Here is a 13,456-nt window from a genome sequence, read left to right on the forward strand (position 1 = left end):
GGACCAACTTAAGAAGAATTTGCATACATTTGTCCAAAGTTGGGCTAGGCCCATCAATAAATGGCCTATCCCAAATGAAAAAGCACCGACCCATCTGTTGACGGGCTGTCCTGTCTAAAGACGGGTCAGTCCTGCTTCCAAAGTTGGGCCGGTGTCCGTAGTTGTGAAAATCTTCTACCTATTGACACATGATCCGACCCGTGTTATCCGTTGCCCCAAATTGACTGAGGTTTTGAATAATTGAGAATGGTCAAATCGGGTCGGCTTCTACCACCGCGGGTCAGGTCAAGCACTTCTTTTCGTCCTGCTTTCTGTGAAAGCACTTATCGCTAGCCATGCTGCTACGATGCGGGTAGTACAGTACCGCTTGAATGTAACTTTACATGTACGCAAGTTTTACGACCTCATCCAACGATCTTATGTCTACATAAAGAACATTCACATATCTTTTGTTTATACACAAACTTAATTGCTTTTTATTGTTATTGTTGTGCGCGAGTCAGAACAATAAGATTTGATGAATACTTTTGTTGTAACACGTAACATGCATGTTATTGTTTAAAAGTGTAAAATGCGATCTAAAAAGCATTTCTATCTCCGTTTTTCGTTCTTAAATTATTAAAACACAATCTAACGAAGCTTTTCTATCGCCGTTTTATATTCTTAAACTTTTAAAATGCGATCTAACGAAGCATTTTTATCGCCGTTTTTCATTCTTAAACTTTTAAAACACGATCTACGAAGCTTTTAGTTAGCCGTTTTTCGTTCAAAATTTTAAAATGCAATCTAACGAAACTTAAATCTTTGTTAAATTTTATTTTCTTTCGTTGATCTCTTGACGACTATAGCAATTAAATACAACAATGGGACACACGCAGTTCACATGAGCTAATTAAATTTCGCGAACAAGACATGAACTCTATCGTTTTTAACATGCAAAAACAGCTCATGTATTTAACAATAGGTTAACAATAACAACAAAAGTTCTGACGCTACCGAAAGCTCATGCAAAGGTGATAACTGTTGCGTACATGTAAAGTTACATTCGAGCGGTGCTGTATCCATTATCTTGTGTTGTCTTGTTATTTGTACAGTATTTTTAAGGCAGTTTTTTCAGCAGCGATTGATTGTTCCATCTACCTAATTGGCTAACGTTGTATTTTTGTCTGTCTCTAGCTAGCTAGTGACTATTTTACTAGAGTACTTAAGCTTGCTACAGACAGATTTCTTTGTTTATATTTTAACTAAGGGCTCTTCTAATATGTGTCTGGCATGTAAAAAAGATGCTAGTGAGCTACAACTTTCTACAAATGCCATTTCCCATTGATTTCTTTAAACAATAGTCAGTGAGGTTTTAAACTTATTGAGCGTGGCTAGATTGACAACAAGGGTTATAAAATGAATCTTGAATTCTTCCAGTCAGAATGTCACATGGTACAACTTTCAGTTAAGGGAAAGCATGGACCTTTCACGGCCAAACTCTCATAGAAGAAGCTTTGATTAAACAAGAACTACAAGTATCTGAATTAAAGTAAGACCACATTAGCAAAAACGCACCTAAAACTACACAATATGACAGGGGTTTGAAGTTAAAAAACAAAGATTCTAAGAAAAATTCAGCCCCTATTTATAAAAAGGTGACTGCGTGAACAGCGTGTTTTCTGTCAATGCATAATGGCTACTCTGAAAAATACAGACATGAAAAATATCACGTCATATTTGCTGACCAGGAGAATAGATTTTTGCTTATTAAAGCTATAGTTTGAGCTTTTTTAAATCATTTCTAGCCCAAAACAATCTGCCCTGGGTATAATCAGAATTAAGACATAATCCCAAATATTTTGAGCCTTATATTTTTTAAGTTTGACCAGTATATTCATATAAAAATACTTTAGCGCCCATCTGGTTTGTACACAATAAAAATTATTTTTGATGTACACATAGAAAGAACTTTACTGTCATGAGTTATCGAACACCATTCATCTTTTACTTATGTTCTAGTATAAATAATAAGAAAGAAATTGTAGTGACTCAGCCAGACAAACTCGTTTCAGAACTAGCAGAGCAATTAATGCCTCAGCTATTATCTTAATGGGCATGTTTGCATGCACAGGAGTTTTCACATGCTTTGTTTTAATACATAAGGCTGAAATACTATTCAGCGTTGGTGTTTTGTTTTCTTGAAGAGTTTAGAACTTTATAAAGTGTTTATGATCCAGCTTTTAGTTGGTATTCTGTTAATTTAAAAACACCAATATACAGGTGCAAAACCTGTCTGGATCTTCTATTTAGTTTTTATCAGACCAGTGTTTATTTAAGAATACCAAGGGCAATGTATACATATTTTTAAGTGTATATAATTTTATATGTTAAAAGACGGAGCAACGAACTTTTGCTATTAAAAATCTTACCATGTTTCTGCTTGCTATTTTCTATAGGGCAACCTTTATTGCTGACCTAAGTTGACCATATTCTTTCTAGTCACTATGGGGCAACTTTTTTTGTTGACTCAAGTTGACCAAATCCTTTCTAGTCACTATGGGGCAACTTTTGTTGTTGACCAAAGTTTCTAGACAGTCTTTGGTCAACTTGGGTCAACAATAAATATTGTCCCATAGTGACTAGAGGGTGTTTGGTAAACTTGGGTCAGCAATATAAGTGTTGCCCCATTAGTGGCTAGAGGGTGTTTGGTCAACTTGAGTCTTTATTTATGCTGAAATTTTATTATATTATATCTGCAAGTTGAAAAATACAGCTTTTCTATCGCCGTTTTATATTCTTAAACTTTTAAAATGCGATCTAACGAAGCATTTTTATCGCCGTTTTTCATTCTTAAACTTTTAAAACACGATCTACGAAGCTTTTAGTTAGCCGTTTTTCGTTCAAAATTTTAAAATGCAATCTAACGAAACTTAAATCTTTGTTAAATTTTATTTTCTTTCGTTGATCTCTTGACGACTATAGCAATTAAATACAACAATGGGACACACGCAGTTCACATGAGCTAATTAAATTTCGCGAACAAGACATGAACTCTATCGTTTTTAACATGCAAAAACAGCTCATGTATTTAACAATAGGTTAACAATAACAACAAAAGTTCTGACGCTACCGAAAGCTCATGCAAAGGTGATAACTGTTGCGTACATGTAAAGTTACATTCGAGCGGTGCTGTATCCATTATCTTGTGTTGTCTTGTTATTTGTACAGTATTTTTAAGGCAGTTTTTTCAGCAGCGATTGATTGTTCCATCTACCTAATTGGCTAACGTTGTATTTTTGTCTGTCTCTAGCTAGCTAGTGACTATTTTACTAGAGTACTTAAGCTTGCTACAGACAGATTTCTTTGTTTATATTTTAACTAAGGGCTCTTCTAATATGTGTCTGGCATGTAAAAAAGATGCTAGTGAGCTACAACTTTCTACAAATGCCATTTCCCATTGATTTCTTTAAACAATAGTCAGTGAGGTTTTAAACTTATTGAGCGTGGCTAGATTGACAACAAGGGTTATAAAATGAATCTTGAATTCTTCCAGTCAGAATGTCACATGGTACAACTTTCAGTTAAGGGAAAGCATGGACCTTTCACGGCCAAACTCTCATAGAAGAAGCTTTGATTAAACAAGAACTACAAGTATCTGAATTAAAGTAAGACCACATTAGCAAAAACGCACCTAAAACTACACAATATGACAGGGGTTTGAAGTTAAAAAACAAAGATTCTAAGAAAAATTCAGCCCCTATTTATAAAAAGGTGACTGCGTGAACAGCGTGTTTTCTGTCAATGCATAATGGCTACTCTGAAAAATACAGACATGAAAAATATCACGTCATATTTGCTGACCAGGAGAATAGATTTTTGCTTATTAAAGCTATAGTTTGAGCTTTTTTAAATCATTTCTAGCCCAAAACAATCTGCCCTGGGTATAATCAGAATTAAGACATAATCCCAAATATTTTGAGCCTTATATTTTTTAAGTTTGACCAGTATATTCATATAAAAATACTTTAGCGCCCATCTGGTTTGTACACAATAAAAATTATTTTTGATGTACACATAGAAAGAACTTTACTGTCATGAGTTATCGAACACCATTCATCTTTTACTTATGTTCTAGTATAAATAATAAGAAAGAAATTGTAGTGACTCAGCCAGACAAACTCGTTTCAGAACTAGCAGAGCAATTAATGCCTCAGCTATTATCTTAATGGGCATGTTTGCATGCACAGGAGTTTTCACATGCTTTGTTTTAATACATAAGGCTGAAATACTATTCAGCGTTGGTGTTTTGTTTTCTTGAAGAGTTTAGAACTTTATAAAGTGTTTATGATCCAGCTTTTAGTTGGTATTCTGTTAATTTAAAAACACCAATATACAGGTGCAAAACCTGTCTGGATCTTCTATTTAGTTTTTATCAGACCAGTGTTTATTTAAGAATACCAAGGGCAATGTATACATATTTTTAAGTGTATATAATTTTATATGTTAAAAGACGGAGCAACGAACTTTTGCTATTAAAAATCTTACCATGTTTCTGCTTGCTATTTTCTATAGGGCAACCTTTATTGCTGACCTAAGTTGACCATATTCTTTCTAGTCACTATGGGGCAACTTTTTTTGTTGACTCAAGTTGACCAAATCCTTTCTAGTCACTATGGGGCAACTTTTGTTGTTGACCAAAGTTTCTAGACAGTCTTTGGTCAACTTGGGTCAACAATAAATATTGTCCCATAGTGACTAGAGGGTGTTTGGTAAACTTGGGTCAGCAATATAAGTGTTGCCCCATTAGTGGCTAGAGGGTGTTTGGTCAACTTGAGTCTTTATTTATGCTGAAATTTTATTATATTATATCTGCAAGTTGAAAAATACAGAGGAATGTAGTTTATTTGCATTTTGAAGTTGTTTTTTTAATGTGCTTTTTCTGCATCTGCAGAAAAATATTACTTTGCTAACTCCTTCAATACGTGTCAACTCCTGTCAAAACAGGTTGGGTCCAAAATTCAGTCAATACGGGGAAAGAGGTCAATACGGGTCAGAACAGCATATAAAAAAATGCAATGCCAGACACGTAGGTAACTAGCTAGCTAGCTAGCTAGTAAATAAACACTTTTTTAGATAAGCAGTTTTTTTTTCCGTGCAAAACGTTGAATCCACACGTTATCATCTTAACCTACCTGGCCAGCTATCTGGCTTTGCTCATCTGTGAAAAGAAATCTGAATAATATCGTCAGGAAAAATACACAACGCAGAGATGTAAAACACCTACTTTCTAGCTAGCTACCCACTTGCGTAGCAAAATAGAATATGGACGCACCCTTTAAAAAAAAGAACTGAAGTTTAGCACAATCTTTTTTTAACGTTATATATTGTAGTATTTCCTTCAAATTTGAATAACAAGCAACACAGAAAATAATATTTAAACCATGTGCATCCGTCCATAATAAAGAAAAGCGTGCTTGGTATTGTTCTGCCCAGATTGCGAAAACGGCCTGTTTACAACCCGGACAGCCGGATTATGTACGCATGGTCCGATTATGTTTTTTTTCACTGGTTATGTCGTGGTGACCGGATTATGAACGCTGATATAATGGCTGACCGCATCAGGCTGCGATTGTCATTTTCTTCGAACTTTTGAGACTTAAGCATTTTTTGGAAGATAGAACACCCCTAAAATCTAGACATGGCGAAAGAAAAAAGTATCGATGTAATTCTTAATATAAACTACTCTTGTAGTAAATACATTTCAACATAATATACTTCGAAGTAATTAAATTTCACGGCACCTAAATTATTCTTTTTGCGGGAGTTGAGTTTGGTGAAAAATTATTAAACTTGCGAATTACAAAATTTAGTATTTGCCACGAAATTTCGTTTCATTTGAGAACAACAACAACTTTGCTAGCAGGGCTATTTGCTTGTCAGAAGTGATGACAAATGATATAAAAGCGGTTATATATTATATTTGTTCTATAAGTCTCGAATAATATTTGACTGTCATACATAAGTCGGCCCGCCCCGATTATGTGCGTTCTATAATAAATGAGAAATGATATTAGACTGTCGTATATAAACTGGCCTGCCCTGATTATGTTCCTTTTATAAGTGCCAAATAATATTTTTTTGAGTACTAAGCCGCCCTGTCCTGATTACGTTGCCCTGATTATGTATTTTCTGCCCTGTTCTTAACTGGGGCAAGCTGCCGTACTTAATCAGGCCAATGTTCTTTATCCGGGCAGAACAGTATCTGCCAATAGTCCGCGCAAACGCGCACTACTGTACGAGTTATAGGACATATTGCTCCTAGCAAAGTAGTGTATCTGTGTTGTACAGTGTAAGAAAATTAATACTATCTGGGGGAATGAAATTTATTCTCGTTCAACTTTCGCAATATACAGGCTTTGCGAAAGTTGAACGATGTCTAAAAAACGTCTTTCCTTCGACGTCTAAAAGACGTCTTGCAAAAAACATCTTAAAAGCGGACACATTAGACCAGTTTTAGACGTTTTTTAGACGTCGGCGGCTGCGTCTTTTAGACGTCTTTTAAACGTCTTTGTGCCGGCTGGGACGTGAATTAACGCATTGTACCACAAGCCGCTCATGCCACAGGCAGGAAATTATCAGAAAGAGAAAAAAATTCCCCGGGGGACAACCTTAAGTTAGGTTCCGTCCACTAAAAAAAATCTAACAAGGCCTAAGATGGAAGGCAGGTGCATGGGGGTTAAAAGGGAGCTGCAATAAATGCCTATCAAGCGTTTATGCATGTTATGAGTTGTTCAACTATTAAGTAGACAATATTATCAATACAGGTCTAATAAACGCTCAATCATATAATACAACTCTTGACCGTCTATGATAAACGTACATGCATGCACTACTTACGAAAGTTCGTCCATTATACGTTCATCATATGGTCAGCGTACATTAAGGATAATGTAATGGTTCAGACACATACTCAGTATATTCATCATTTCTCAAAAATTCTGCTTTTATTTACATAATTATTTTCGTATATCCATGTTCTGAACTTTTACACAGTATTTATCAATAAACGCCCAATCACCCCCAAAGTTTTTTGCCTTTATCAAAAAGGCAAAAAACCATGGGAATAAGAGTGAGGCCCAATTATAATACAGTCTTGATCGTGGATTAAACGTTGATATTTTTACCATTTTGCGTCTTTTCATCTTTTTGAATTTTAGCAATTTCGACTTGAATTTTCACCTTGTCCTTCCAGCAGATACACTACGTTACTGAGATTTCCTTTGCAGTTACTTCGTTTGGAATTATTTTTTTAGCAGTGCTATTGTGGGTGTACTCAAGGGTCTTTGAAAAAGGAGAAGTTATCGTATGTGTTTTTGCGCTTAAACATCATCCCCAGGCCTTTTTTCGTTTTTGTTTTCATCTAGACGGCGCACCCTCTATTCTCAAACCCAGAGCTTTTTTAGTGCTCAATCGAAACTATCGATCAATTTTGCTTCAGCGGTTACCAGACTCAAATCAACATCTAGATCGTCTTTGTACACAAAAGACACGATAACCTTGTTCGAGTCCAGTTGATGGGTTTACTGACACCACGTCTTATCAGCAATCCTTCAGCTAAACGATAATAAAATAAATCAGACTCTCGACTCATACCTCAAATCCAAAGCAAGGTAATACTAAAAAAGGTGTATAAACGATCCTTGGTCCACAGTTAAAACTTTTCTACTGTACGACCTGTTCTTTTCCTGCTCGTTAGATCTATCAGCTGTAGAGAGAACTATTGACATAATATATAGGCATTGACATGAATTTTTTCTATTCTTTGTGTATTTCTTTATTTTTTAGATCAAACATTGCATACTGATAAGCAAATGGTTTTAATGCCTATTTACAGACAAGTTGGATAGTTTTAGATACTTGGTGTTGGGTTAAAAACCCTTACACAACATCAACGGTAAAAGACTTAGTTCTATAGTTCTATGGTCAGCCATCGTGTGTTATGATAGTTGGGCCGTTCCGTTTATAAACGGGACCCGCAAAAAAAATCGACAGCTACATTTGGAGATTTTGGCGCCTTGTGTTTTTGTTCTGCTGGTTCTGGTGGAGAAAGCTTGCACAGTGACAGTTACTTCCACTATCACTCTGTCTAAAAAGACCAGTTCTTTACCGTTGCCTCCTAAATCAACTTAAAAATAAATTATCAACAAATGGATGGCCAGCTGCTGCACAAAATTCTACCAGTAAATACCACCAGGAACACATGCATTGCAAGTTTTCTGCTTTCCCTCCCTGTTGAATGTGATTTCAAAGCAACTTAGAATTATTAGAATTATAAACAGCAAAATCTTTGTCCATATAAAAGCTGCAATTCAGATTAGCTAGCTACACATTTATAGAAAACTATAATTCTTGATAATCATATAAATAAAATACAGCAATGGGTGTGGAGCTAGCTTTCTGCATTGCAGTTTTTTACATGTATATTTTTCTATGTAAAGTCTTGTAAGTTTGCCGACATTTCAGTAGAACTTATCTTAAATGCCATATGCTTATTCCACCAGTTGGAATGTCACATGGTATATATAACTTTCGGTTGGGAAAAAGCAAAGACGTTTCAGGGTCAAACTCTCCACAGACAAGAAGCTCTGATTAAACAAGAACTTTAAGTAGCTGAATTAAAGTAAAGCTTAAGTAGCAAAAACTCACCTAAAGCTGCACAATAAGACAGGTTTAAAGTTAGAAAGCAAATATTCCATGAAAAATTCAGCCTGTATTTATGAAGAGGTGACTGTGTGAACGATGTGTTTTTCCTTAAACTACCTTTAACTAAATATATACCTGTAATTGGTTTAAAAGTATTACACAACATTTGCCGGCTGGAAAAATACTACAGTACTGTATGGCTGAAACCTAGCCATGTTATTCTTTACTGGTGTAAAGATGAACTCCAATGGAACATGGATGAAACAAGCCTGTATAATCATACTTACAAGTAAAATATGCAATATATCGTTGGCATTATTTAATTTAAAATTATTGTTCAATTTTCAAATTAAAATATATATAAAATAAATTCCATGTTAAGAAAAGATAAACAGGGTTTAAATTAGAAATATGAAGTCAGTTTGCAAAAATTTGCTGACTGTAGAGAAGAATACCTCTTTTCAATTGTCAGGGAGCACATTAGGCCCTCTTACTATTGATCCCTTGATAACAGTTATTTTGTTGCAGCAACTGTTATGGAAATAGGTAAAACAAATGATTGATGAAGAAATGGGATTCCCATTTTTAATCTTTTTTTCTTAAAAGGATTCGCAAGGACGGCATTTCGATTTGCAAATTTTGAACTGCGACTTGATATTTCGAACCCTGATGAATTATTAAAAAAACATTCAGTACTAATTTCAAAAATTAACCAAACTTTTAGTGGAACTTGGTGAGCAATTCCTTAATACTGTAATGGTATAAATATAATTTTTTTACAAAAAAATTTTTTTTTTAAATATGTGGAGTTTGATATTCTCTACTCAACAAAACTTTGCTCACTGATGCCTGCTAAAATGACTTTATCACTTTTTTGTATATTTTGATTATTTAAAGAAAAAGGCAGGTTAAAACACAAAAAAGTGAGCAAAAATTCATTTTTCACAAATTTTTAAATACAAAAACGAACAACGCTCTTTTTCAAAAAAAAGTGACAAAGTATTGTTGCCACGGTAATGGTAAAGTGATTAATAATTATGACGCAGAAAAAAATAAAACGGAGGGGAGATTCGGACGTTTTAGTGAAAAACAAAGATGTGGATTTATATTATCCTATAGATAATTTAATTTGCTTTTGTATTCAATAAATAATTTTGGAAAAAAGCATATTTTTTGAGAAAAAATGAGTATACTGAGTATGTGTCTTTACCCTTGCAGTATCCTTAATGGCTTGGCTATTATCCCATTTCTCAGAATTGGGTGCATCTTTGGATGCCGGTGTCTCCTTTTTTTTTTTTTAAAAAAAAAATGAGATTGATTTTTGATAAAAAAACACCAGCAAATCATCATTGCCTACTTTTAAATTGTGAATTCTATAGCTATGCTCAAATGTTTGGAAGTCATGTTAAAATAACAGCTATTGGTGATCATCTCTCTTAGTGAAATAGTGGCTTTCTTGTTGCGGGTTACTTAGGAACAATTCTTTTCTGTCTTGTAAAAAATATCTTATTAGCTTGTCGAGAAAAGTCTGTTACTAATAAAGGCTCTACTTTTCCAAGCCATGCACATTGCTTGAACTTGCACAAAGTCTCGGCATTGTGTTGCAGGGGTAAAGGAATTTTTTGCTTAACATGCTTCTGGAAAATTAATTTTCTAAAATTGTATGCATGCTGCACACAAAGTTATTACAAGCTGATTTACCATATTATATATTGTGGGGGATTTTGTCAATTTTCTTTTAATGCGTCCTTCCTAGTTACTTTAATTTAGCAATCTTAATTAATGCTAATCGTACCAATCCTAATCTTAACAATCTTAATCTTTTCAGGAAATTATAAATATGGCATTATCACATCCAGTTAAAGTTGTACTTAAAAGCACTACTACATTGACATTGAGTGAACGGTAAGTAAATTGACATTGTCACATTGTTTTTTGTATGTACAGGAGATCTTAAGGAGCGGAATGATTTCAAGGTTATGTTGCAGAGCATAAAAAGTTGACTCCTTGATTCAGCATTAAGCAGCCCACATGGATGCTTCTAAATTATTCTGTTCCCATAAATAAAAATAAAATTGGATAAGGTCAATGCCAAAAATTGTGAGAGTTAACATGCGTATAACAAATAAGGAATATACAAAATTCATATAAGTGACACAGACTTTCTGATACAATTAATTTCACATTGGCAAACAAACTATGAGAAAAAAATTGATATGAGAAACCATTTATCTGCTTCATTTTGGCAAACTTGTGTTTCATGTTGGCAATTGCTGAAAGCTGACATAAATTAGAAAGGTCTTCCGTTGTTTTGAACGTTTTAATTGGTAACCTTTACATTTTAACTAAATACAGTTTTTATAAGAATCACTACATAAAATAATCACGATTTTTGCTGAAAAGCATTTTAAGAGTATATAAAAAATAAAATATAAAAAAGAGGTTGGGGTCTAAATTTTTAGAAAATTCTTTCATAGTTAAGAAACATCTATACAAGTTTGACAAGGACCCTAGAAGTCTTTTTTTTTAAAAAAAAAAAGACTTCTGGGGTTCTTGTCGAACTTTTGACTATGTTTTAACTAACTTAAAACCTCATCTCGGTTTACAAGAAACTTTTTGCATTTAGGACTTATGTGTTCACTTACCAAGAGTTTCTAATATTTCAAAAATAAAATCCGCAATGTGTAATTCCTCTAAAATATGTTTCCAAAGAGGTTTGAATAAATGATTCATAAACCTCATCCATGAAAATCGAACAACCAGATACAATAACTGCCAACTATTTACTTACTGCTTACATCGTTTAGATTCACTGAGATGATGCGAAACAAATCTCCTGCAAAGAAACGAAATCCTAGGGAAGAAATGAACTCAAATGCTCGTGCTAGTGCAAAAAATCGTAGACTTGCTGAGCAAATGTCTCGCAGAAGCGGTGGAAAGGCTATGATGGATACTATTAACAAAGAAAGTGTTAAAAACAGAATAGACAGATCCCAAGTTAAATTAAACGTCCGAGATCGCTTAGGAAGCCCTGGAAGACGAGGTGGAAGTGTTCAAAATAGATTAGGTCGTGGTAGAGGAGGAACTATGAGAGGAGGACGTGGTAGGGGAAGCTCCAGAGGCATTAATAGAGGAGGACAGAACTTTAGATCGCCACGTAGTAATAGAGGAAATTTTGGCACGAGAGATTCATTTCGTGGAAGTAATACAAATAGAAGTAGAGGTGGCCGTGGAGGTGGAGGTGGACAGAGAGGGTTCCGCGGGGGTGGACAGAGAGGGCGTGGTCGAGGCCAACGTGGTCGAGGTGGCAGAGAACGAAGACCAGTGGATCAAACTAATTTAGATAAAGAATTGGAAACATACATGTCTGGTGCGAAAACATGAATCAAAGATTTTGACAAATTCTTTCATTTAAGATCTAACACTATTTATTGTGTTTATAAATGCGTTGGGACATCTCATATAAATGTCTCCAACTGCAGTTTAAACCGCGATTTGCTTTTTTAATAATACCAGCCTTTTAGAATTATAGCATTTTTATTGGCCGCTTTCAAGTAATATATCTTACAAGCTTTGAGGTTTTATTTTCATCTTTCTTTCGATGTAAATGTTATTTTTACCATGTATTTTTTATTGAAAAGTAATTTAAAGACAAAAGCCAGTGCGACGGCTATGTTATTATAATGGCAAAAAGCTGGGGTTTTTCTTCTCAAAGAGCTAGCCTCTCTATTTTTCAAACCACACTGAAACCCTGGACACACTGAAACCCTGGACATTAAATTACTTTACGGACAGAAACTTTCGTGGCAGAAGCTTTTGCGTATCAAAAAAAACTTTCCCGTTTCGCTGTTTTTGGAACAAATTTAGCTGGGGTTATTTTCGCGTAAAAAACTTTCGCGAATATGAAAAAATTATTTTTTAAAAAACTTTTATAATTTTTCTTACTTTAAAGTGAAAAAATAGAAATTCAACTTTCCACTCAGAATCAGTTTCGTCATCGGTTTCTCCATCTTTACCAAAGCTGTTGAATTTTGCTACCACATAACAATACACCTTTCCCGAGACTTATTCTTTTGATGTGCCGCAACTTTTTCTGTTGAGTTTTATGAAAAACGGACAACAGATTTGAATTCCTTATCAAAAATGTCATAAACGAAGAAAATTTCGAAACAATGCAGCAAGTAAACAACCTGTTATTCTAATTTAAGATTGGTGGTATGTCCAACCTCTTTTTAAAAACGAGGCGAGACATGGTAACTTGAGCATTAAGAAGACTTTAACTGTGATATATATCTCCTCAAAATAGCACTTTCTGTTGGCGTATCAAGTTAAACTTTTACACGTAAATTAAACAAACTATGCTGAATTCAAATATGTTATTCATATTTTACAAGTTTAAAAAAAGTATGACTCATGGCCCCGGGAAAGGTGTATTCAAATTCTTCTATCGTGACATCACAAACGGCTAGTAGATGACTATTATCATCCACTTGCCTGTCATCATCACCCAAAATTGAATTCTTAACCAGTTTCGATGCAAAATAGGAAAAGGAAGAAAGCTGTGACAAGTACTGGAGGAAATAACGATATTAGAGAAATGTTTAGTATGGCAAAGCGAAAGAAAGAGACAAAAGTTGTAATAGATTGATATACTGAAAATTGGAAAAGATTGTATACGTATTAATAACATCCATCTATGTGTCATTATTTTTTTTGATAACAACGAATTTCAGGGAGGGGCGTTAATTTGCTTTAAAAAAATTTTTTTTCG

General features: G+C 34.4%; 1 protein-coding gene across 1 annotated transcript; it reads left to right on the top strand.

The window, feature by feature from the left end:
* Positions 1–10,457: 10,457 nt before the first annotated feature.
* On the top strand, positions 10,458–13,378 carry LOC130657600 (chromatin target of PRMT1 protein-like). The gene is made up of 2 exons (XM_057460589.1): positions 10,458–10,590; positions 11,493–13,378. The coding sequence occupies exons 1-2, from the start codon at positions 10,526–10,528 to the stop codon at positions 12,067–12,069; spliced, it is 642 nt and encodes a 213-aa protein (XP_057316572.1). The 5' UTR covers positions 10,458–10,525; the 3' UTR covers positions 12,070–13,378.
* The last annotated feature ends 78 nt before the right edge of the window (positions 13,379–13,456 follow it).

This window comes from Hydractinia symbiolongicarpus, chromosome 9 (genome assembly GCF_029227915.1).
Source record: "Hydractinia symbiolongicarpus strain clone_291-10 chromosome 9, HSymV2.1, whole genome shotgun sequence".
NCBI lineage: Eukaryota > Metazoa > Cnidaria > Hydrozoa > Anthoathecata > Hydractiniidae > Hydractinia > Hydractinia symbiolongicarpus.